At 39.8% G+C, this 27089-nt stretch overlaps 1 protein-coding gene across 2 annotated transcripts in view; it reads left to right on the top strand.

Annotated features, from left to right (window-relative positions):
• LOC139756425 (uncharacterized) overlaps positions 1 to 27089 on the top strand; it is a 163321-nt gene that overhangs the window by 41057 nt on the left and 95175 nt on the right. For both annotated transcript variants that reach the window (XM_071675858.1, XM_071675859.1), the window contains exon 3: positions 13494 to 13609. In XM_071675858.1, the coding sequence (XP_071531959.1) occupies positions 13494 to 13609 (116 nt within the window). The remainder of the gene's footprint in view (positions 1 to 13493; positions 13610 to 27089) is intronic.

Below are 27089 nucleotides of genomic sequence, written 5' to 3'. Positions count from 1 at the left end.
AACCCCATCCATAAACAAATTAAACAACCATGGAGACATCAGACACCCCTGCCGCAAACCTACATTCACTGAGAACCAATCACTTTCCTCTCTTCCTACATGTACACATGCCTTACATCCTCGATAAAAACTTTTCACTGCTTCTAACAACTTGCCTCCCACACCATGTATTCTTAATACCTTCCACAGAGCATCTCTATCAACTCTATTATATGCCTTCTCCAGATCCATAAATGCTACATACAAATCCATTTGCTTTTCTAAGTATTTCTCACATACATTCTTCAAAGCAAACACCTGATCCACACATCCTCTACCACTTCTGAAACCACACTGCTCTTCCCCAATCTGATGCTCTGTACATGCCTTCACCCTCTCAATCAATACCCTCCCATATAATTTACCAGGAATACTCAACAAACTTATACCTCTGTAATTTGAGCACTCACTCTTATCCCCTTTGCCTTTGTACAATTGCACTATGCATGCATTCTGCCAATCCTCAGGCACCTCACCATGAGTCATACATACATTAAATAACCTTACCAACCAGTCAACAATACAGTCACCCCCTTTTTTTAATAAATTCCACTGCAGTACCATCCAAACCTGCTGCCTTGCCGGCTTTCATCTTCCGCAAAGCTTTTACTACCTCTTCTCTGTTTACCAAATCATTTTCCCTAATCCTCTCACTTTGCTCACCACCTCGACCAAAACACCCTATATCTGCCACTCTATCATCAAACACATTTAACAAACCTTCAAAATACTCACTCCATCTCCTTCTCACATCACCACTACTTGTTATCACTTCCCCATTTGCGCCCTTTGCTGAGGTTCCCATTTGCTCCCTTGTCTTACGCACTTTATTTACCTCCTTCCAGAACATCTTTTTATTCTCCCTAAAATTTAATGATACTCTCTCACCCCAACTCTCATTTGCCCTCTTTTTCACCTCTTGCACCTTTCTCTTGACCTCCTGTCTCTTTCTTTTATACATCTCCCACTCAATTGCATTTTTTCCCTGCAAAAATCGTCCAAATGCCTCTCTCTTCTCTTTCACTAATAATCTTACTTCTTCATCCCACCACTCACTACCCTTTCTAATCAACCCACCTCCCACTCTTCTCATGCCACAAGCATCTTTTGCGCAATCCATCACTGAATCCCTAAATACATCCCATTCCTCCCCCACTCCCCTTACTTCCATTGTTCTCACCTTTTTCCATTCTGTACTCAGTCTCTCGTGGTACTTCCTCACACAAGTCTCCTTCCCAAGCTCACTTACTCTCACCACCCTCTTCACCCCAACATTCACTCTTCTTTTCTGAAAACCCATACAAATCTTCACCTTAGCCTCCACAAGATAATGATCAGACATCCCTCCAGTTGCACCTCTCAGCACATTTACATCCAAAAGTCTCTCTTTCGCACGCCTGTTAATTAACACGTAATCCAATAACGCTCTCTGGCCATCTCTCCTACTTACATACGTATACTTATGTATATCTTGCTTTTTAAACTAGGTATTCCCAATCACCAGTCCTTTTTCAGCACACAAATCTACAAGCTCTTCACCATTTCCATTTACAACACTGAACACCCCATGCATACCAATTATTCCCTCAACTGCCACATTACTCACCTTTGCATTCAAATCACCCATCACTATAACCTGGTCTCGTGCATCAAAACCACTAAAACACTCATTCAGCTGCTCCCAAAACACTTACCTCTCATGATCTTTCTTCTCATGCCCAAGTGCTTTGTCTAATTCTGTACTCCTGGCACCTTTCGTAGTTTTCCGAAACTTTAAATGTTTCTGGCTTTCATTTTCAGCAAAAAACTGAATATAAGAAATTAAGAGAACCATTAATTAGCTTGGCTACAGTGTAAACAGATTTTGGCACATTAGCACTTCTAACATATGCTCCATTATTGGTCATATAGCACATCCAAGTGATGTTCCATTTCTGTCCATGTTCTGGCCAGCATATATCTCATTGCTCTGCTAATGCAGTCATTTATTCTTGCATAAAGTATTTAAGTCTCAGCAATAGGGTTTAAGAAAATATAATTCATGGCTTAACCCCACAAGTAGTAGTCGAGGGGCCATACAATGGAAAACCATGGAGTCTGTCTTCTTGGGAATTTTCCACAAGTCGCACACAAACAAACGAAACAAACACCAGTGTGTAGGTGCACTTTCTTGCTGAAAAATAATGATTGGCTGCATATCTTCAAACCAAACTGAGGGACCCTGTGAATATAAAATATGCTAAGATACACATTTCCTGTCAGTCTGCACAGCAAAGGAAAATAGTCCCTGTTACTCTCATGTGTTTTAGTCCTCCCCTCTGTAAACATCAAGGTTTGGGCTTTTGTAAATGTGTTCATGAAACTTGTGGGTTTTCTTGCCTCTATATTCATATATTATGGTGGTTAACTCAATCCTGATGTGAAAGTTGGTTTCATTAGAAAGTTATACCCTCTGTAGATAGTCTTTGTCTTCATTGGTTGAGTTCAGCATGGAACGTGCAAACTCATATTACATAGGCTTGTCATTCACTTGTAGAGCTTACAATATTTGCACTTACTGTGCATGACTCTTATTACTGTGCTTGAAGGCCTCTTGGACATTGGCTTTAGTTTCTTTTAAAATGTGTGGTTGTCAACTTTTTAGGAGTCATTCATGCTTTCTGTCTCCAGAAACTTGTGAAGCAACCAACTAATACTGAGGTTAGATGGAGGTTCATTAGGATATTGATGGTGGTATTTTGTTTAACAGTCATAACTGAAGTTGAGCTTCTCTTGCATTATCATTTACCTGTAGCTCTCAGTCATGAGAAACTGAATGTTTGGCTTAAAACCTACAAAACAGATTTCATTAGTTAACTAATAAGATGAAAAAAAACCAGCTCCATGTATCTTTCGGTTTTGTTCTGATAAGAAGATGAAGTTGGAGGAGGACTTCAAGGACACACTGTACACCCTGTGGTTACTGATAGACATTTTCAAGCTGCAGTTGAAATGATAACAGATTGGGCAGATATCTCTGCTTTTTATCTCTGAACTGGAACTATAGCTAATGTTGATTTATAAGATCATTTAAAAGTTGAGTTCCACAAGTGTTTTTTGAAAGGCATTCTCATTTCACATTAAGAGTAAGATAAATTTTTAGGCATGATTTTGTATTGAAGATTGATGCATGCTTCTCTCATAGTAAAAACCTTAAAGTTAAAAAAGTTAAAATGGTAAAGATGCCAAACACTTTAAGTTTAGTGTCTTAGTGATTCAAGGGAGCTGATGAGTAAACCTCTCACAGGTTATATGGTTCAGTATATAAATTGAAACGGTACTGTGGTTGCCAGTTGTATTTGTTGGCCACTGATGGCATCTTCAAAGTGATTGATGTTTTCCATAATGCACAGGAGTATTCAGATCTTTTAAAGTGAAAAGTCTGAATGAAGTCTTTGTTGAGCTCCTTATGAATTTGAGGTGGAAAGAACATGGCTTGAAATTCTTGTAAGGCTTAAAACATTATGTGTGATGTCACGCATAGATATGTTTTTGCTGCTAAGGATAGTGAGATGTTTGTTTAATGTTCAAAGTTCTCTGAACCTTGTAACAAAAGAAAAGTTAGTCATTAAGTAAAGTGTTTTGGTCATAAACTCAGTTCATGATATACACTTTGCTTGTTTCCCTCACAAGAAGGCTCCTGATATCAGACTTTATTGGGAGTGAATGAAAGCAACACTGCTTCTTTGGTAACAAAAGTAAAGTTCCTCATCTTGATGCTGTTCACACTGTGTAAAACTTTTACTTGTTGGCTCAAAATACGATTGAGGTGTAGGTTTTCTTGTAGTTGTTAAAGAAGAATCATATACTGGTAGCTAAACTATGGAAAGAATCTTTCACACTTACTGCAGGTCTATATGGTAATTGAGCTGAACTTGAGTCAATTGAGAAGTTTGCAATATAAAGATTTACAATCTACTCTGATCATCTATGTTTCACTATCCTCTGATACATCCCATATTTGAAAAAGTCTGATATTGGAATGCAAAAGTTTGCTCCAAGCATGAGAGTGTAGCATTATTCAGGCTTCATGGGACATATTGGTATCATTGGTACTGTAACAGCAGATGCTAAGGCTGAAGTAGCTGTTATCTAGAAGTCTGTATATGACAGTTATGTCTCAGTGACTTTGTGGGCAAAAGGATTGATTACATTAGATTTAAATGGCGAGCTTGATGGGACTTGAAAATCCTAAAGAATAATAAACTACAGAACATAGGAATGGTGTTGCTTTATGGCTTTCCGCTTTCAACAGGAATCACTATTTTGAGACAAATTCTTTGATGACAAAGCATTGAAAATTCTGTGTTGAACCATTTGCACCTCACCATTTCTGTATGCAGTTGAGTTTTTGGCCTCCCTCAGTGTGCAAATAATTAGAAAATAATTTTTTTTACTTATGAAAATGTACAAAGACATATAAGATAATTTTGTTGATAATCAAGACTTAACTGTTTGTGGTTTAGGAAATACACATTATTTAAGTAGGCCACTCCTAAGTATGCAAGCTTAGGTATATTCGTATATATCCCAGGGGATAGGGTAGTAGAGTAGAAAAAAGCTACCCATATATTCCCTTAAGTGTCATTGAGGGTGACTAAGAGGGTTAGGAGTATGTGAGGCTGTAAACCCTCCCCTTTTCATATTACAGTTTGTAAAACATAAACAGAACAAGGAACCTAGAGAGAAGTGCTCTTGCTCCTCTAAGGCTCAGTCTAGGGGTGTCTTTATTTGTTGGATGTAATCAAGATGAGAAAAAAGGAGAGGTAGGTAGTATGTTTGAGGAAAGGAACTTGGATGTTTTTGTTCTGAGAGAAATAGAGCTCAAGAATGAGGGGGAAGAATGATTTGGAATGGTCTTTGAGTTTAAGTCAGATGTTGGGTGTTTGGCTTGGGGTGGTATGTGAAGTGGGGCAGTTTGGCAAGTGGCTTGGTGTAAAGTTGTGAAAGCTTTGTGTAAGATGAAATGTAGCACGTTGGCTAAAGTGGATGGTGTTGCAGTTGAATATCGTGATGGTTCAGTGGTTAGCTAGGATTTTCGTTGTATTTATGGATCTTGGTAAAGTGCCTGAAGATTGGTAGAATGCATATTTAGTGTCTTTATAGATAGAAAGGTAATGGGGACAAAGTTGTGTGTTTGAAGTACAGAGTTGTTAGAATATTGAGTATGCCTTGTAAGCTTTATGGATGAATGGTAATTGAGAGGGTGGTGGCATACATAGAGCATTAGACTGGGGAAGAACAGTGTGGTTTTAGAAGTGGTATAGGATATGTGGGTCAGGTGTATGCTTTGAAGAATGAGTGTGAGAAATACATAGGGAAACGGATTTGTTTCTGGTACTTATGGATCTTGAAAAAGCTTATTTACAGGGTTGTTTTTGAAGGTGTGGGAGGAAAGCTGTTAAAAGCAGAGGAGTTTTTTCAAGAGAGTAAGGCTTGTTTGTGAGTGGATGGAGAGGAGGGCTAGTGGTTCCAGTTGAAGATAAGTCTGCAGCACGGTGTATGTGATGTCACCTGGCTGTGTAATTTATTTATGGTTAGGGTGGTGAGGAAGGTAAATGTAAGGGTCTTGGAGAGAGGAGCTGATAGGTAGTCTTTAGTGGTTGAGTGGGGCTGGTTGAGTGAATCAGTTCATTCTTTGCTGATGACACAGTGCAGGTGATAGATTTAAGTGAGAAGTTGCAAAAGTTGGTGTCGAAATTTGGAAGACTGTGGGATAGGAAAAAGTTGAGAGTAAATGTGAATGAAAGCAAGGTTTTTAGGTTTAAGAGTGCAGAGAAACAGTTTAGATGGGGAGTGAGTTTGAATGGAGAACACATGGAGGAAGTGGGATATTTTAGTTATTTAGGAATGAACATTGCAGTGAATGGAACCATCATTCTTCATATTGTTGCCAGGTGTATAAGCACTGTATAGTCACCCATCTGTAATCCACTCTCATTTTTTACTCACGTTATCCTGGAATTCAATAACTTCCACTCACACATTCTCACACCTTTTTCAGCAGTAGTGTTACTCCTTTCTTATCTCTCTCCCTCTTACTAACCCTTGACTTTACCCCAAAGATATTCCTAAACCATTTTCCCACTTACCCTTGACCTTTATGTCACTCAGAGCTAGAGCATCCAGGTTTGTTTCCACAAACATAACACCAATCTCTTGTTTCTTTTCATCTTGTTTATAGCCATACACATTCAAACATCCCAGCATAAGGATGAGCAGCACTCATCAGTTGGCTCCTCCTCTTGTTTCATGTTTTAGAAATTGTAGTGCAGTTAGAGAAGGGTCTCTACCCTTCTTAGTTGCCTTCTACAATACGCAGAGAATACATGAGTAAAATTCTTTCTCCCTTATTCCTCAGGGGTACCAAGAATGATAGACAATCATAATTGTGGTATGACATTAGTTTTCTAGTGAATAGGAGGTTAGGGAGTGTAACCCTAAAAGACACAAAGTAATACTTAGTATGTTTATTAAACAGAGGAAATGATGTATCAACTGATACTCAAAGCATTGGTAATGGTCTTGCATAAGGTAGGAATGTACCACAGAGAATTTGTGGTGAACAAATAGCCAAAGAATTTAGTTTACCATATTCATCGAGTGTAAGTTGTAGAAGAGCACCTGGGACTTCTTTTTTCTGACCCATCTGTGCTTTACCATTTTTTTTTTTCATGTGGCCAGACAGAGTTTACAGTGCATACAAGTCATCTTGTGGGTAGAATTTAATGTGTAGATTGATGTCAGTATTACTGAAAGGGATAATGGAGATGAGTCTTTCTCCAGCATGTGACTACTATAATTACATTATGACCTTGGAACATGGGCTGTACTCTGTTCATATTAACTTGTCTGATAGGTAATGCCCCCTTTCACTAGATTGGGTAATTTGATTTTTTTAATGCTCAGACAATTTACAGCTCTTTATTACTCCATTAATTTTCTTCAGGTTTAACCATTTCAATATAGATCTTTTTCTTTTATATATTTATTTATTATTTATTTTGCTTTGTCGCTGTCTCCCGTGTTAGCAAGGTAGCGCAAGGAAACAGACGAAAGAATGGCCCAACCCACCCACATACACATGTATATACATACACATCCACACACGCAAATATACATACCTATACATCTCAATGTATACATATATATACACACAGACATATACATATATACACATGTACATGATTCATACTGTCTGCCTTTATTCATTCCCATCACCACCTCACCACACATGGAATAACAACCCCCTCCCCCCTCATGTGTGCAAGGTAGCGCTTGGAAAAGACAACAAAGGCCCCATTCGTTCACACTCAGTCTCTAGCTGTCATGTAATAGTGCACCGAAACCACAGCTCCCCTTCCACATCCAGGCCCCACAGAACTTTCCATGGTTTACCCCAGACGCTTCACATGCCCTGGTTCAATCCATTGACAGCACGTCGACCCCGGTATACCACATCGTTCCAATTCACTCTATTCCTTGCACGCCTTTCATCCTCCTGCATGTTCAGGTCCCGATCACTCAAAATCTTTTTCACTCCATCTTTCCACCTCCAATTTGGTCTCCCACTTCTTGTTCCCTCCACCTCTGACACATATATTCTCTTGGTCAATCTCTCCTCACTCATTCTCTCCATGTGACCAGACCATTTCAAAACACCCTCTTCTGCTCTCTTAACCACACTCTTTTTATTTTCACACATCTCTCTTACCCTTACATTACTTACTCGATCAAACCACCTTACACCACATATTGTCCTCAAACATCTCATTTCCAGCACATCCACCCTCCTGCGCACAACTCTATCCATAGCCCACACCTCGCAACCATACAACATTGTTGGAACCACTATTCCTTCAAACATACCCATTTTTGCTTTCCGAGATAATGTTCTCGACTTCCACACATTCTTCAAGGCTCCCAGAATTTTCGCCCCCTCCCCCACCCTATGATTCACTTCCGCTTCCATGGTTCCATCCGCTGCCAAATCCACTCCCAGATATCTAAAACTCTTCACTTCCTCCATTTTTTCTCCATTCAAACTTACCTCCCAATTGACGACCCTCAACTCTACTGTACCTAATAACCTTGCTGTTATTCACATTTACTCTCAACTTTCTTCTTTCACACACTTTACCAAACTCAGTCACGAGCTTCTGCAGTTTCTCACATGAATCAGCCACCAGCACTGTATCATCAGCAAACAACAACTGACTCACTTCCCAAGCTCTCTCATCCACAACAGACCGCATACTTGCTCCTCTTTCCAAAACTCTTGCATTCACCTCCCTAACAACCCCATCCATAAACAAATTAAACAACCATGGAGACATCACACACCCCTGCTGCAAACCTACATTCACTGAGAACCAATCACTTTCCTCTCTTCCTACATGTACACATGCCTTACATCCTCGATAAAAACTTTTCACTGCTTTTAACAACTCGCCTCCCACACATATATTCTTAATACCTTCCACAGAGCATCTCTATCAACTCTATCATATGCCTTCTCCATATCCATATATTTCTGTTATCTTCCATTAATTTGTAACCAGAAGAAGCAAAAAATTTTGACTGAAGTCATTGTAAAATTGATATTTAGATGAGTATGTAAAGTATTATAAGGATGAGTGCAAAGGATTCAGTCAGAATGGGTACCTGATGGCTTCTGTCATCTTACTTTGGACTTCTAACTGTCATTCCATTAAAACAACTGGTAACCAAACAGATTTCGTACTTTCCTGTTTTCCACCCCACTGTTCACTGATTTTGTGCATTTTGTTAGTGTAGACCTTATTTACCTAGTAAATCTGAACAGACTGTAATGGAATTCCATAGGTATAGGTCTCAGAGTCAGACATCATGTATGTGATAACATTGGAAGAATTGAAAGTATTGGACCCCAATTTAACGAATTTTGGATTTAACGGACTGGGCATATAATGATATGTTGATTAATGATTATTTAGAAAATTGGCAGGGTGGTGCAGGGGAGCAGACGAGGACTGGCCCAGCCCACCCACATGCACATGCATGTGCATAGGCACCCACACACGCACATATGCTTGCATATACATTTCGGCATGTACATGCATATGCATATACAGACGTGTGCATGTGTCCACGTGCATGTCAATACTTGCTGCCTTCATCCATATATGATGCTATTTCATGTGTGGCGTGGTGGCAACGGGAATTGATGAGGGCAGCAAGTATGAATATGTACATTTATTTTTTTATTTTTTTGCTTTGTTGCTGTCTCCCGCGTTTGCGAGGTAGCGCAAGGAAGCAGACGAAAGAAATGGCCCAACCCACCCCCATACACATGTATATACATACGTCCACACACGCAAATATACATACCTACACAGCTTTCCATGGTTTACCCCAGACACTTCACATGCCCTGATTCAATCCACTGACAGCACGTCAACCCCAGTATACCACATCGATCCAATTCACTCTATTCCTTGCTCTCCTTTCACCCTCCTACATGTTCAGGCCCCGATCACACAAAATCTTTTTCACTCCATCCACCTCCAATTTGGTCTCCCACTTCTCCTCGTTCCCTCCACCTCCGACACATATATCCTCTTGGTCAATCTTTCCTCACTCATTCTCTCCATGTGCCCAAACCATTTCAAAACACCCTCTTCTGCTCTCTCAACCACACTCTTTTTATTTCCACACATCTCTCTTACCCTTATGTTACTTACTCAATCAAGCCATCTCACACCACACATTGTCCTCAAACATCTCATTTCCAGCACATCCATCCTCCTGCGCACAACTCTATCCATAGCCCACGCCTCGCAACCATACAACATTGTTGGAACCACTATTCCTTCAAACATACCCATTTTTGCTTTCCGAGATAGTGTTCTCAACTTCCACACATTCTTCAAGGCTCCCAGGATTTTCACCCCCTCCCCCACCCTCTGATCCACTTCCGCTTCCATGGTTCCATCCGCTGCCAGATCCACTCCCAGATATCTAAAACACTTTACTTCCTCCAGTTTTTCTCCATTCAAACTCACCTCCCAATTGACTTGACCCTCAACCCTACTGTACCTAATTACCTTGCTCTTATTCACATTTACTCTTAACTTTCTTCTTTCACACACTTTACCAAACTCAGTCACCAGCTTCTGCAGTTTCTCACATGAATCAGCCACCAGCGCTGTATCATCAGCGAACAACAACTGACTCACTTCCCAAGCTCTCTCATCCCCAACAGACTTCATACTTGCCCCACTTTCCAAAACTCTTGCATTCACCTCCCTAACAACCCCATCCATAAACATTAAACAACCATGGAGACATCACATACCCCTGCCGCAAACCTACATTCACTGAGAACCAATGTACATTTATATATATGTATATGTCTTGTGTATGTATATGTATGTATATGTTGAAATGTATAGGTATGTATATGTGCGTGTTAGGGCATTTATGTATGTACATTTGTATGTGGTTGGGTTGGGCAATTCTTTCATCTGATACCTTGCGCTACCTCACTGACACAGGCAACGGTGATTAAGTATGATAGATAAATGATATAAATACAAATAAAACTAAAAAAAACCTCAGACGCTGCTCCTTGCGCATTTCATATTGCTTTTGTTTTTTGTAGCATGGTTTATACTTGCTTTGTTTCAGTCTCAGCCTGCCTCAAGCTGTTGTGCGGTCAGGTTGTAGACAGAGAATTGTGACTCTATATATTAAATAATTCTGCTATCCTTGCATTTCTCAATGGCATCAAGTGATAAAGGAATTAAAAGAAAGCATGTGAACTGTATATTGTATTGAAAAATGGCATATAGGTTACATTTGATTAAATGACCTTCGGCATTAACTGACTTCCCCTCCCCTAGATTAGTCTGTTAAAATTAGTGTTTTTGCTGTCTTGTTAAAAGAAATGCTGAATAAGCACAAGGTTTTTGTGCTTTTCAAAGTCCTTAGAATCAGTCACTCATTATTGGGGATGGGAGGACCTCTGAGTATAGGTTGCAAAAGTTAGGGTAAGGGTGTTGGATATGTGGTGGTAGAGGTTAAGCACTGTTGCAGAGAATTGAGTATCTGTCATATTGATGTGAGATTGAAATGGAATTATTTTTGCTTTGTTGAGTAGATGTTGAATGTATGTTATTCCTAGGCAGGTAGTGACTGTTTTAAAAGGCTTGTTTGATTTAGTTTGTAGCTTTGTTAGATTTGATAATGACAGGGTTGCTTACTAGGCAGGTGACATGTAGTTCTGGTTAGAGTGGATCAATTATTTTTTAGAGAATGCTAAGGCAATCTTTATGTTGTCTAGAACTGATGCTTGTAAGTGTTCTAAGGGTTTGCAGTTTGCTAATGACCTATGTATTGATGTTTGTGATTTAGGGAGTTAATATCATGTATCTACACCTTGGAATTCATTAAAACTGTGTTCTTCGAAATGTGTTTGAAATCATTGTTGGTTGAATGGAGATATGTACTTGACTTTATGACTTTAAAATGTATTTTTTTCAGATAGTGTCCAGTATGATTATGGCTTTTTTGCACCTTGTTAGCGACAAATATGAATGAATGTACTTGAAAGTCAGGTAAATGCAGGGTTAACATAGAAAAAACTAAATAATAACTTACACAGGTGACATCCACTTTATGGCTTCCTGATAATGGCTAACATGTCTCCTAAGGAGATGCTTCACTTCTTCCTTGGCTTTTCTGCTGAAGGAGAACTGTCTGGCTATTTGGTCCCATTGGCAAAAAATATGAGGGACAAAGTATATCCATGAGAATCAAAAATGTGGTAACTGACACTGCTAGTCAGCTTCTCCAAACTCCTTCCCTGGCAAAAGAATTGGATACATGTAAGGTGAACATAACTTTAATTCAGCTTGGCAAAACAGAAAAAATCCACATTTCTTGGTTTATATTGACCAAAAAGAAAGAAATATTATGAGCCAAATACATGTCCACTAAGTAGCCATATATATAAGTAGTGCACTAGTTATAGAGACTCTATTGCTGTGGCCACCCCTTAGAGGGAGGTCCAGGTGGGAACAGGCATCAGAGATATAGATAGATAGACACTGACTTTAATGGACAAACAATACAGAAAAAGAAATGTGTTGAAATCATGGTGGCTAATACCATAAAGATTCAAAGTAATCTTTTTTCTTTTTTTTTCTTTTATGTTGGAGGCTCCAGTCATGGACAAATGTACGCATCAAGGCTAGGCCTTGATTGAAATATAGAGAGGATTATGAAAGGGAAAAAGAAGAGACAAGGGAAAGTACTTAAAATTTTAGAGGAAGTGAAAAACCATCCTTAAAAATGTGTCACATTATAGTTATTGGGAAAGACAATAGGAAATAGAGCATTCCAAAGCTTTGAGGTGTAGGGAAAAAACAGTTATCTAAACTGCCCGTATGCACCTCATCCAGGCACCAAATGATCATCTTAGGGAAATCAGGAATTTAATGAAAATGAAAAGATTCAGTATTTTTTGTCATAACATCCAGATGCTTAACTGAACCATGTATCTGCTAATAGATATCTATTTATTATCAGGTTTAGTACTCTTTGGTTAATAAATGTATATATATTTTTTTGTGCTTGTTTTCTGTTTCCTGTATTAATGAGGTAGCATCAGGAACAGACAACTGGTCTATGAGAAGAAATATTTTCACTTGTCTCCTTCCTCCGTTCCTTCTTTTAGAAAGCATTGGTGTGGGAGGGGAGGATTTCCATCCTCCCAATTCTGCCTTAGTTGCATTCGAGGACATGTAGAAGATACATGCATTTTGTGTTATTTCATTCTTGTACTTACAGATTCGATGTGTGAAAATTAGTCCATTACCTGTGATTCTTTATAGTCCCTCCCTAAGGTGGGAAGGGCAATTATAGATAGAAAAATTACTGTATAGGTGATGATGGGTCTGAGGTATCAGAACAGTGTCCTTTCATATGTTAAGGAAGGATATGTGTAAAATATAATATTTACAATTGCATATTAAGTGGTTGAAATTAATTTTTATAAAGGCTCAGCTAAAGAATTATGGGAAGGCATACCATGACTTTAGTAATGATCGGCGTTTGAAAGATCTTGTGAGGAGTTTGGTGCTAACGCTGGGAAAGAAGTATTGGCAACAGTACTTTACAATATTTTGGTAAGATACAGATATTGGTTTGGAGGGAGACCAAGATTGAAGAAATAGCACCCAGGAAGTCTTTGACCAAGAGAAAGTTAAGAATGAATTAAGTACTGGCTTGGTGCATTGCTTTGAGCAGGGCATTTGAGATTTTGTTTGAAGCAATTAACTGTATCCCATGAAATATTTTAAAGTATGTTAAGGATAACCCTTAACCCTGGTAGATATGTTAGCTATTAGATGAATTTTCTATGACCATTCCAGGAACCTGTGAAGGACCGCACTGTTGTTTACTTGAACTTCCCTGGTGCCATGACTGGTAAAAGTGTTACAGAGTTGATGGAATTTGGTAAGACTGCAACAGCAATGCATTTTGGATGGTAAGAAACCCAGGTTATTATTAGTGACCTTCATCCTTTTTGAAAGTTTTTTTTTGATATCTTTTATTTTAAGAGAATTTAGACTTCAAATTTGCACAAAGTTGCAGTTGTACACTTGAGCATACACATATTTTTGATCACAGACGCACACACACACACATACACACATGCATTCACCATGGTTGTTTAATTTGTTTAAGGATGTTGTGGTTAAGGAGGGGCAAGTATGCTGTCTGTTGGGAATGAGAGGGCCTGGGAAGTGCGTCAGTTGTTGTTCGTCAATGATACAGCACTGATCGCTGATTGCAGTGAGAAGCTGCGGAAGTTGTTGATTGAGCAAGGTTATTAGTTTCATTGGGGTTGAGGGACAAGTTAGCTGGGATGTAAGTTTGAATGGAGAAAGATTGGAGGAAGTGAAGTGTTTTAGATATCTTAGAGTGGATTTGGCAGTGAATGGAACCATGGAAGCAGAAGTGAGTCGTAGAGTGGGGGAGTGGGCGAAAGTTTTGGGAGCAGTGAAGAATGTGTGGAAAGAGGGAGTGTCATCTCGGAGAGCAAAAATGGGTATGTTTGAAAGAATAGTAGTTATTATGTGGTTGCGAGACATGCTCTATAGATACGGTTGTATGGAGGAGGGGTGGATGTGTTGGAAATGAAATGTTTGAGGACAGTACGTGGAGTGAGGTAGTTTGATGGAGTAAGTAATGAAAGGGTAAGAGATGTGGGGTAGTAAAAAGAGTGTGGTTGAGAGAGCAGACAAGGGTATGTTGAAAGGGTTTGGACAATGTAGGGAAAGAGTGAGGAAAGCTTGACAAAGAGGATATATGTGTTAGAGGTGGAGGGAACAAAGAGAAATGGGAGACTAAATTGGAGGTGGAGGGATGGAATGAAAAAGATTTTGAGTAATCGAGGCCTGAACATGCTAGAGGGTGAAAGGCATACACAGAATAGAGTGAATTGGAATGATGTGGTATACTGGGGTCAATTTGTTGTTAATGGACTGAACCAGGGCATGTGAAACATGTGCGGTGAACCATGGAAAGGTCTGTGGGGCCTGGATGTGGATCAGCAACTGTGCTTTTGGTGCATTACACAAAACAGCTAGAGACTGAATGCGAGTCAATGTGGCTCATATATCCATTTGAGTCTGAGCAGATATGACTTTTATATCCATTATTACTCAGCTCGACATGACAGTTAGATTATCATCATTCCAGTTTATGTTCCGGAGGGCATTACATATATGCAGTCCAGAGTTTATTGATGATGAGTTTGAGAAGATATATTCCATTGGTTCAAAGTTAAAGTATCCTAAGTCTTTCATTGATGAATGCCTTAGTTGGCAAATAAATTATTTTATAGTTAAACCCAAACCTCCTCTAGACACCAAGAATCTTTTAGGTCTCCCTTCTAGTGATAATTTTACATTACTTCCCAGGTTGCTTAAATTTTTACTTTTGATTTAAATGTTACCTTCAGCAACAACAATACTATAAAGAATACCTTAATAAGAAACTCTTTAGAAAGTTCTATGGGATGCATTTATAGAGTACCATGTAAAAATTGTGATATGTTTTTTGTTGGGCAGTCTAGTAAGGATCTTTATGTTAGACTTAAGCGACATAAATATAGTATAAGAACAGGACAAGAATCAAATGCCTTGTTTAATCATATTAAAAGTTTGATTATTGTATTGACGAGAGTAATGCTATTCAGTTATTAACTTTAAACTCTTTTAACACAAGAAATATCATTAAATCTTGTGCTATTAGATATACATAGAATTGTAACATTGTATTAATGAATGTCTATACAAATTGGATAGCTTTATTGTCAATAGAATTTGTGAATAGTTCACTTTCTTGTATACATGATAGAAATATTATGACATACCTGTTGCCAGACTCAAACTCACCTATCTGAACACCATCTTTCAGGTAATGCTTGTTTACCAATGGTGTCCTAGCTATGTCTCTCTTATATCAACTGAATGTTATATATCTTTCTTGTATCTCACCTGATGATGTGACCATTACACAAAAGTGCACCTGGGAACATATCATATTTCATTTTCCTGTGTATTACAAGCATATATTAAGCCTCCTTAACCACCCCATCCATAAACAAATTAAACAACCATGGAGACATTGCGCTCTGGTTCAGTCCATTGACAGCACCTCAACCCTGGTATACCACATCATTCCAATTCTCTCTATTCCTTGCACACCTCTCACCCTCTGATTGATCAAAATCTTTTTCACTCCATCCTTCCATATCCAGTTTGATCTCCTGCTTCTCCTTGTTCCCTCCACCTCTGACACATATATCCTCTTTGTTAATCTTTCCTCACTCATACTCTCCTTATGTCCAGACCATTTCAACACACCCTCTTTTGTTCTCTCAACCACTTTTTTTTATATCCACACATCTCTCTTACCCTTTCATTCCTTACTTGATCAAACCACCTCTCACCACATATTGTCCTCAAACATCTCATTTCCAGCACATCCACCCTCCTCCATACAACCTTATCCATAGCCCATGCCTTGCAACCATATAAAATTGTTGGAACTACTTTTCCCTCAAACATACCCATTTTTGCCCTTCAAGATAACTTTCTCTCCTTCCATGCATTCTTCATTGCTCCCAGAAACTTTGTCTTCTCCCCACCCAGTGACTCACTTCGAAGCGCTTCCATGGTTTCATCCACTGCTGAGTCCACTCCCAGATATCGAAAACACTTCACTTCCTCCAATTTTTCTCCATTCAAACTTATATCCCAATTAACTTGTCCCACAACCCAAGTGAACCTAATAACCTTGCTCTTATTCACATTTACTATCAACTTTCTCCTTTCACACACTTTTCCAAACTCAGTCATCAACTTCTGCAGTTTCTCACCCGAATCAGCCACTGGAGCTGTATCATTGGTGAACAACAGCTGACTCACTTCCCAGGCCCTCTCATCCCCAACAGAATGCATACTCTCCCCTCTCTTCAAAACTCTTGCATTTTCCTCCCTAACCACTCCATCCATAAACAAATTACACAGCCATGGAGACATCACACACCCCTGCTGCAGACTGACTTTCACTGGGAACCAGTCACTCTCCTCTCTTCCTACTCATACACATGCGTTACATCCTTTTGTAAAAACTTTTCACTGCGTCTAGCAACATACCTTCCACACCATATACTCTTAAAACCTTCCGCAAAGCATCTCTATCAACCCTATTACATGCCTTCTCCAGATCCATATGCTACATACAAATCCATCTGTTTTTCTAAGTATTTCTTGCATACATTCTTTAAAGCAAACACCTGATCCACACATTTTCTACCACTTCTGAAACCACACTGCTCTTCCCATTCTGATGCTCTGTACATGCCTTCACCCTCTCAATCAATACCTTCCCATATAATTTTTCCAGGAATACTTAACAAACTTATGCCTCTGTAGTTTGAACACTCACCTTTATCTCCTTTGCTTTTGTACAATGGCACTATACATAGATTCCGCCAGTCCTCAGGCACTTCACCATGATCCATACACACATTGAGTATCCATACCAACCAATCAACAACACAGTCGCCCTTTTTTTGATAAATTCCACTGCAGTACCATCCAAACTCACCGCCTTGCTGGATTTCATCTTCCACAAAGCTTTCACTACCTCTTTTCTCTTTACTAAACCATTCTTCCCCACCCTCTCAACTTCGCACACCACCCCTACCAAAACACCCTACATCTACCACTTAGTCATCAAACACATTCAACAGACCTTCAAAATACTCACTCAATCTCCTTCTCACTTCATTTCTATCTGTTATACCCCCTCACTTGCCCTCTTCACCGATGTTCCCATTTGTTCTCATGTTACACACGTTATTTACCTCCTTCCAAAACAACATCTTATTCTCCATAAAGTTTAATTATGCTTTCTCACCCTAACTCTCATTTGCCCTCTTTTTTAACCCTTACGGCTTTCTCTTGACCTCTTGCCGCTTTCTTTTATACACCTCCCAGTAATTTGCACTACTTCCCTGCAAGTATCGTCCAAACGCCTCTCTTTTCTCTTCCACTAACAACCTTTCTTCACCCCACCACTCTACCCTTTCAAATCTGCCCACCTCCCATCTTTCTCATGCCACATGCATCTTTTGCACAAGCCATCACTGCTTCCCTAAATACATCCCATTCTTCACCCACTCCCCTCACATCATTTGCTCTCACCTTTTGCCATCCTACACTCAGTCTTTCCTGTTATGACCATTATGTAGAACAGGAACAATCAGAACACCAGCAGTACCAAAGCGATGCTATCATTATCCATCCACAAGACGTTAAGACAGAGCCACCACAAAGTGACCAGCTTTAACTATGTATGAATATTTATTTATTTATTATTTATTTTGCTTTGTCGCTGTCTCCCGCATTAGTGAGGTAGTGCAAGGAAACAGACGAAAGAATGGCCCAACCCACCCACATACACATGTATATACATTATTGTCCACACACGTAAATATACATACCTATGCATCTCAACGTATACATATGTATACACACAGACATATACATATATACACATGTACATAATTCATACTGTCTGCCTTTATTCATTCCCATCCCCACCCCACCACACATGAAATAACAACCTCCTCCGCCCGCATGTGCGCGAGGTAGCGCTAGGAAAAGACAACAAAGGCCACATTCGTTCACACTCAGTCTCTAGCTGTCTTGTATAATGCACCGACACCACAGCTCCCTTTCCACATCCAGGCCCCACAGAACTTTCCATTCTTTACCCCAGACACTTCAAATGCCCTGGTTTAATCCATTGACAGCATGTCGACTGTGGTATACCACATCGTTCCAATTCACTCTATTCCTTGCACACCTTTCACCCTCCTGCATGTTCAGGCCAAGATCTCTCAAAATCTTTTTCACTTCATCTTTCTACGTCCAATTTGGTCTCCCACTTCTCCTTGTTCCCTCCACCTCTGACACATATATCCTCTTTGTCAATCTTTCCTCTCATTTTTCCATGTGACCAAACCATTTCAAAACACCCTCTTCTGCTCTTTCAAGCACACTCTTTTTATTACCACACATCTCTCTTACCCTATTATTACTTACTCGATCAAACCACCTCACACCACATATTGTTTCAAGCATCTCATTTCCTCCACACAACTCTATCCATAGCCCATGTCTCGCAACCATATAACATTGTTGGAACCACTATTCCTTCAAACATACCCATTTTTGCTTTCCGAGATAATGTTCTCGACTTCCACACATTCTTCAACGCTTCCAGAACTTTCGCCCCCTCCCCCATCCTATGATTCACTTCCGCTTCCATGGTGCCATCCGCTGCCAAATCCACTCCCAGATATCTAAAACACTTCACTTCCTCCAGTTTTTCTCCATTCAAACTTACCTCCCAATTGACTTGACCCTCAACCCTACTGTACCTAATAACCTTGCTCTTATTCACATTTACTCTCAACTTTCTTCTTTCACACACTTTACCAAACTCAGTCACCAGCTTCTGCAGTTTCTCACACGAATCAGCCACCACTGCTGTATCATCAGTGAACAACAACTGACTCATTTCCCAAGCTCTCTCATCCACAACAGACTGCATACTTGCCCCTCTTTCCAAAACTCTTGCATTCACCTCCCTAACAACCCCATCCATGAACAAATTAAACATCCATGGAGACATCACACACCCCTGCTGCAAACCAACATTCACTGAGAACCAATCACTTTCCTCTCTCCCTACACGTACACATGCCTTACATCCTCGATAAAAACTTTTCACTGCTTCTAACAACTTGCCTCCCACACCATATATTCTTAATACCTTCCACAGAGCATCTCTATCGGTTCTATCATATGCCTTCTCCAGATCCATAAATGCTACATACATGAATGATAAAAGATGCATTTAATTTTTACCAAAGAGTTTTTTCAGTTTTGTAGCATTGTAGTTTGGTTAAAGATTGATATTTATTGCTATTTGTACTAGCTAACGATGAATAATTAGGGAATTACATTTGTGTATTCATCTAATGATTAATTTTAGTTGAGGGAAGTTTGTAGTTTGTGCTTAAGAAGATTCATTTGATGAATGGATTTTGTCTAGATGAATTTTTTCAGGGTCAAGAAAAAGAAGCAAAATTATTTATGATCCCACATTTTGATGTTTTACATGATTTCCTGCACCAAAGACATCCCTTGCATTAGAAAATGCCTGTGGTTAGAAATTGATAACAATTAGTAAATCCATTGACTTGAATGAGAGTAGCCTGAAATATTCAAAGATCAAAGGGTCACATTAACAGCACGCAACATATTCAGGTTCATCTGACCTAGGTAGCTGTCTTTCTTTCTGCCTCACCCACATGTGGACTACTGGCATTCTGTCCATAAACTTATAATCACTTGCACTCACCACTCTCTTCTCCCCAGCCTACTCTCTTCTTTTCTGGAAACCTCTACAAATCTTCACCTTCCCCTCCACAAGATATTGATCAGACATCCATCCAGCTGCCCCTCTCGAGAGCACATTAACATCCAAAAGTCTCTCTTTTACATGCCTATCAATTAACATGTAATCCATACCTTGCAGCCATATATCATTGTTGGAACTACTGTTTCTTCAAACATACCCATTTTTGCTCTCCAAGATAAAATTCTCTCTTTCCACACGTTCTTTATTGCTTTCAGAACCTTCGCTCCCTCCCCCATCCTATGACTCACTTCCACTTCCTTGGTTCCATTTGGTGCTAAGTACACTCCCAGATATCTAAAGCATTTCGCTTCCTTGAAATTTTATCCATTCAAACTCACATCCCAATTTATTTGTCCCTCCACCCTGCTGAACCTAATTACCTCTCAAATTTCTCCTTTCACACACTTTTCCAAGCTCAGTCACTATTTTCTGCAGTTTCTCAGTCGAATTAGCCACCAGTGCTGTATCATTAGCAAACAACTGACTCAATTCCCAGGCCCTCTCATTCCTAACAGACTGCATACTTGCCCCTCTCTCCAAAACTCATGCATTTGCTTCCCAAACCACCCCATCCATAAAGAGATTAAACAACCATGGGGACATCACACACCCCTGCCGCTGACTGACATTCACTGGGAACCAATAACTCCTCTCTTCCTACTCATACACATGCCTTTCACTCATGATAAAAACTTCACATGGCTTCCAGCAACTTACCTCCCACACCATATACTCTTAAGACCTTCCACAAAGCATGTCTATCAACCCTATCATGTGCCTTCTCCAGATCCATAAATGCCACAATAGAAATCCATTTGTTTTTCTAAGTATTTCTCACGTATTCTTCAACCCTTGCACCTTCCTCTTGACCTGCCGCTTTCTTTTATACATGTCCTAGTCATTTGATTAGATAAGATATCTTTATTGTCAAATTGCATTCATGATACAAGATGAAATTCTTTATGGCTAGAAACTCAATTCAAGGTTAAAAAGTATAAGAATCATAAAATAAATTATAGAATATGCATAATAGCACCACATAAAGTATCACATAAAGAATCATGTATTGCACTCAGAAGCTAATCACAGAGGAGTTACAGCATCTTTAGATGGTTAAACAGTAGAATATTTTTTGGTACAAATGATTTCCTGAATCTATTGCTGTGCTGACCTTAAAAACACATAGTATTGGTCTAGAGGATGGGTTGCATTTTGCATAATCCTCACCTGCTTCATTGCACATTCCTGATAGAACAAATCTAATGTTTTAGTGTTTGCACCCAATTTCCTAGCTTTCTTGAACAGTTTTCTCAAGTTTATCTTTACAGTTTAGCTTGCCATACCAGGCAGTAATTGAAAAACATATAATTGATTCCATAGTTGAGCTATAAAAAAGATTTCTTTGTTTATATATAGAGTATTTAAGATACATACAAAGTGCGTTCTTTGATTACATTTCATATACACCATATCAGTATTTGCACCACCTTTTAACTGGTCATCTTTGATAAAGCCTAGATACTTGTAATGACTCACTCTTTCTACATTTTCATCTTTAATTGTAATTAAGTCTGGTACATGTAGTTTCATTTTCTAAAATGTATTATCATCTCTAGTTTTCTTTACATTCAAGTGCAGATAATTTTTTTTTACACCACTCAACAAAACAACTAACCTTTGCAATATAATTATTACAATTGGTTGGTAAGGTTATTTAATGTATGTATGATTCGTGGTGAGGTGCCTGAGGATTGGTGGAATGCTTGCATAGTGCCATTGTACAAAGGCAAAGGGGATAAGAGTGAGTGCTCAAATTACAGAGGTATAAGTTTGTTGAGTATTCCTGGTAGATTAAATGGGAGGGTATTGATTGAGAGGGTAAAGGCATGGACAGAGCATCAGATTGGGGAAGAGCAGTGTGGTTTCAAAAGTGGTAGATGATGTGTGGATCAGGTGTTTGCTTTAAAGAATGTATGTGAGAAATACTTAGAAAAACAATTGGATTTGTATGTAGCATTTATGGATCTGGAGAAGGCATATGATAGAGTTGATAGAGATGCTCTTTGGAAGGTTTTAAGAATATATGGTGTGGGAGGCAAGTTGTTAGAAGCAGTGAAAAGTTTTTATCGAGGATGTAAGGCATGTGTACGTGTAGGAAGAGAGGAAAGTGATTGGTTCTCAGTGAATGTAGGTTGCGGCAGGGGTGTGTGATATCTCCATGGTTGTTTAATTTGTTTATGGATGGGGTTGTTAGGGAGGTGAATGCAAGAGTTTTGGAAAGAGGGGCAAGTATGAAGTCTGTTGTGGATGAGAGAGGTTGGGAAGTGAGTCAGTTGTTGTTCGCTGATGATACAGCGCTGGTGGCTGATTCATGTAAGAAACTGCAGAAGCTGGTGACTGAGTTTGGTAAAGTGTGTGAAAGAAGAAAGTTAAGAGTAAATGTGAATAAGAGCAAGGTGATTAGGTACAGTAGGGTTGAGGGTCAAGTCAATTGGGAGGTAAGTTTGAATGGAGAAAAACTGGAGGAAGTAAAGTGTTTTAGATATCTGGGATTGGATCTGGCAGCGGATGGAACCATGGAAGCGGAAGTGACTCATAGGGTGGGGGAGGGGACGAAAATTCTGGGAGCCTTGAAGAATGTTTGGAAGTCGAGAACATTATCTCGGAAAGCAAAAATGGGTATGTTTAAAGGAATAGTGGTTCCAACAATATTGTATGGTTGCGAGGCATGGGCTATGGATAGAGTTGTGCGCAAGAGGGTGGATGTGCTGGAAATGAGATGTTTGAGGACAATATGTGGTGTGAGGTGGTTTGATCGAGTAAGTAATGTAAGGGTAAGAGAGATGTGTGGAAATAAAAAGAGTGTGGTTGAGAGAGCAGAAGAGTGTGTTTTGAAATGGTTTGGTCTCATGGAGAGAATGAGTAAGTAAAGATTGACCAAGAGGATATATATGTCAGAGGTAGAGGGAACGAGGAGAAGTGGGAGACCAAATTGGAGGTGGAAAGATGGAGTGAAAAAGATTTTGAGTGATTGGGGCCTGAACATGCAGGAGGGTGAAAGGCGTGCAAGGAATAGAGTGAATTGGAATGATGTGGTATACCGGGGACGACATGCTTTCAATGGATTGAACTAGGGCATGTGGAGCGTCTGGGGTAAACCATGGAAAGTTGTGTGGGGCTTGGATGTGGAAAGGGAGCTGTGGTTTCGATGCATTATTACATGACAGCTAGAGACTGAGTGTGAACGAATGGGGCCTTTGGTGTCTTTTCTTACCTCGCTACCTCGCACACATGAGGGGGGAGGGGGATGTTATTCCATGTGTGGCGAGGTGGCGATGGGAACAAATAAAGGCAGACAGTATGAATTATGTACATGTGTATATATGTATTTTCCCTGGGGATAGGGGAGAAAGAATACTTCCCACGTATTCCCTGCGTGTCGTAGAAGGCGACTAAAAGGGGAGGGAGCGGGGGGCTGGAAATCCTCCCCTCTCTCTCTTTTTTTTTTTTTTTTTTTTTTTTTTCCCAAAAGAGGGAGCAGAGAATTGCGCCAGGTGAGGGTATTCCCTCAAAGGCCCAGTCCTCTGTTCTTAACGCTACCTCGCTAATGCGGGAAATGGCGAATAGTTTGAAAGAAAAAAGTATATATGTATATGTCTGTGTGTGTATATATATGTGTACATTGAGATGTATAGGTATGTATATTTGCGTGTGTGGATGTGTATGTATATACATGTGTATGTGGGTGGGTTGGGCCATTCTTTCGTCTGTTTCCTTGCGCTACCTCGCTAACGCGGGAGACAGCGACAAAGCAAAATAAATAAATAGAATAAATATAAATAAATATATCTTTTAAAATTTTTTCTATGATTACTATATCATCAGCATGTTTAGAAATAGTGCAGTTGCTAAAACCACTTCTACAGTCATCAGTATACAAACTGAACAAAGTGGGGGACATAAAGCATCCCTGGGGTTCACTCTTTCCTTGCAAGTATAGTCCAAATGTCTCTTTTCTTTTTCACTAACAACTTCTTCATCCCACCACTCACAACCCTTTCTAATCTGCTCACCTCCCACCTTTCTCATGCCACATGCATCTCTTGCACATGCCATTACTGCTTCCCTTAATACATCCCATTCATCACCCACTACCGACACATCATTTGCTCTCACCTTTTGCCATTTTACACTCAATCTCTCCTGGAACATCCTCACATGTCTCCTTTACAAGCTCACTTACTCTCACTGCTGTTTTCCCTGACATTCTTCTTTTTTCGAAAGCCTTTACAAATCTTCACCTTTGCCTCCACAAGATAGTGATCAGACGTCCCACCAGCTGCCCCTCTCAGCACATTAACATCCAGAAGTCTCTTTTATATGCCTATCAATTAACTCAAAGGCAAAGGGGATAAGAGTGAGTGCTCAAATTACAGAGGTATAAGTTTGTTGAGTATTCCTGGTAAATTATATGGGAGGGTATTGATTGAGAGGGTGAAGGCATGTACAGAGCATCAGATTGGGGAAGAGCAGTGTGGTTTCAGAAGTGGTAGAGGATGTGTGGATCAGGTGTTTGCTTTGAAATATGTATGTGAGAAATACTTAGAAAAGCAAATGGATTTGTATGTAGCATTTATGGATCTGGAGAAGGCATATGATAGGGTTGATAGAGATGCTCTGTGGAAGGTATTAAGAATATATGGTGTGGGAGGCAAGTTGTTAGAAGCAATGAAAAGTTTTTATCGAGGATGTAAGGCATGTGTACATGTAGGAAGAGAGGAAAGTGATTGGTTCTCAGTAAATGTAGGTTTGCGGCAGGGGTGTGTGATGTCTCCATGGTTGTTTAATTTGTTTATGGATGGGGTTGTTAGGGAGGTGAATGCAAGAGTTTTGGAAAGAGGGGCAAGTATGAAGTCTGTTGTGGATGAGAGAGGTTGGGAAGTGAGTCAGTTGTTGTTCGCTGATGATATACCGCTGGTGGCTGATTCATGTGAGAAACTGCAGAAGCTGGTGACTGAGTTTGGTAAAGTGTGTGAAAGAAGAAAGTTAAGAGTAAATGAATAAGAGCAAGGTTATTAGGTACAGTAGGGTTGAGGGTCAAGTCAATTGGGAGGTAAGTTTGAATGGAGAAAAACTGGAGGAAGTGAAGTGTTTTAGATATCTGGGAGTGGATCTGGCAGCAGATGGAACCATGGAAGCGGAAGTGAATCATAGGGTGGGGGAGGGGGCGAAAATCCTGGGAGCCTTGAAGAATGTGTGGAAGTCGAGAACATTATCTCCGAAAGCAAAAATGGGTATGTTTAAAGGAATAGTGGTTCCAACAATGTTTTATGGTTGCAAGGCATGGGCTATGGATAGAGTTGTGCACAGGAGGGTGAATGTGCTGGAGATGAGATGTTTGAGGACAATGTGTGGTGTGAGGTGGTTTGATCGAGTAAGTAATGTAAGGGTAAGAGAGATGTGTGGAAATAAAAAGAGTGTGGTTGAGAGAGCAGAAGAGTGTGTTTTGAAATGGTTTGGTCTCATGGAGAGAATGAGTAAGTAAAGATTGACCAAGAGGATATATATGTCAGAGGTAGAGGGAACGAGGAGAAGTGGGAGACCAAATTGGAGGTGGAAAGATGGAGTGAAAAAGATTTTGAGTGATCAGGGCCTGAACATGCAGGAGGATGAAAGGCGTGCAAGGAATAGAGTGAATTGGATTGATGTGGTATACCGGGTCAATGTGCTGTCAATGGATTGAATCAGGGCATATGAAGCATCTGGGGTAAACCATGGAAAGTTGTGTGGGGCCTGGATGTGGAAAGGGAACTGTGGTTTCGGGCATTATTACATGACAGCTAGAGACTGAGTGTGAACGAATGTGGCCTTTGTTGTCATTCCTAGTGCTACCTCGCACACATGAGGGGGGAGGGGGATGTTATTCCATGTGTGGCGAGGTGGCGATGGGAATGAATAAAGGCAGACAGTGTGAATTGTGTACATGGGTATATATGTATGTTTCTGTGTGTGTACATTGAGATGTATGGGTATGTATATTTGTGTGTGTGGACATGTATTTATATACATGTGTATGTGGGTGGGTTGGGCCATTTCTTTCCTCTGTTTCCTTGCGCTACCTCGCAAACGCGGGAGACAGCAACAAAGCAAAATGATAATAATTATAATAATTAACTCATAATCTAATAATGCTCTTTGACCATGTCTCCTACTCACCTATACTTGTGTATATCACTTGAGTATATCTCTTGAAGATTTCTGAAAGTATGCTTGGTTCTTCAAAGAACAGATTTGCAAGAATTCCATGCAAAAATGAAAGCAGAGTGAGTTTCTGGGAGGGGAAGAGTTTCATGGTCTGGTATGCTCTGTCCATGATGCATTAGGCATCATGACAGGTGATCAAACCATGATTGAGGAGAAAAAGATTTCAAAAACTGGATGTAGGCCTCAATCCCATCTAAGATATCCTCTGCTATGCATTCAGCGCAACACAAGGCATCCTGACCAGAGAAGCAGTACCCATCCCAAAAAAAGTAGTAGAGAAACTGTGCAGGGATAAAACTCATCTTTCCCAGATTGCCAAAGTTGGCATTTTTGGGTTTACCTAGTTAGAAGTAATAGAAATAAGACTGGTCAGAGGGCCCTAAGGGGACAAATGGTGTAATGGGAAGATTCCTAAGTAAAAAAGAAGTCTTATGTGTTACAAGATTGATCTTGACATTTGGGAACTGGGATAGGATAGGATGTTTAATTAATTGTTCCAGATTGTTAAGAAAAGAAAAAGATAAAGGCCTTGGCTCTACCAGGATTGTCCCGGTTTGAGTCTAACCAACTCTTATAGTGTACTTTGAAATCCTCATGCACAGAGGGTGTCAGCACATGGGTGAGAAGAGAGCAGAGCTTCATGGCAAGAAGTTAGATTGTTGAAGATACATACATAGATGGAGGAATTGAGGGGA

The sequence above is a fragment of the Panulirus ornatus genome, chromosome 21, assembly GCF_036320965.1.
Source record: "Panulirus ornatus isolate Po-2019 chromosome 21, ASM3632096v1, whole genome shotgun sequence".
Classification (NCBI taxonomy): domain Eukaryota; kingdom Metazoa; phylum Arthropoda; class Malacostraca; order Decapoda; family Palinuridae; genus Panulirus; species Panulirus ornatus.
Note: the sequence above shows the minus strand (reverse complement) of the source record. Positions and strands in the feature narration are given on the sequence as shown.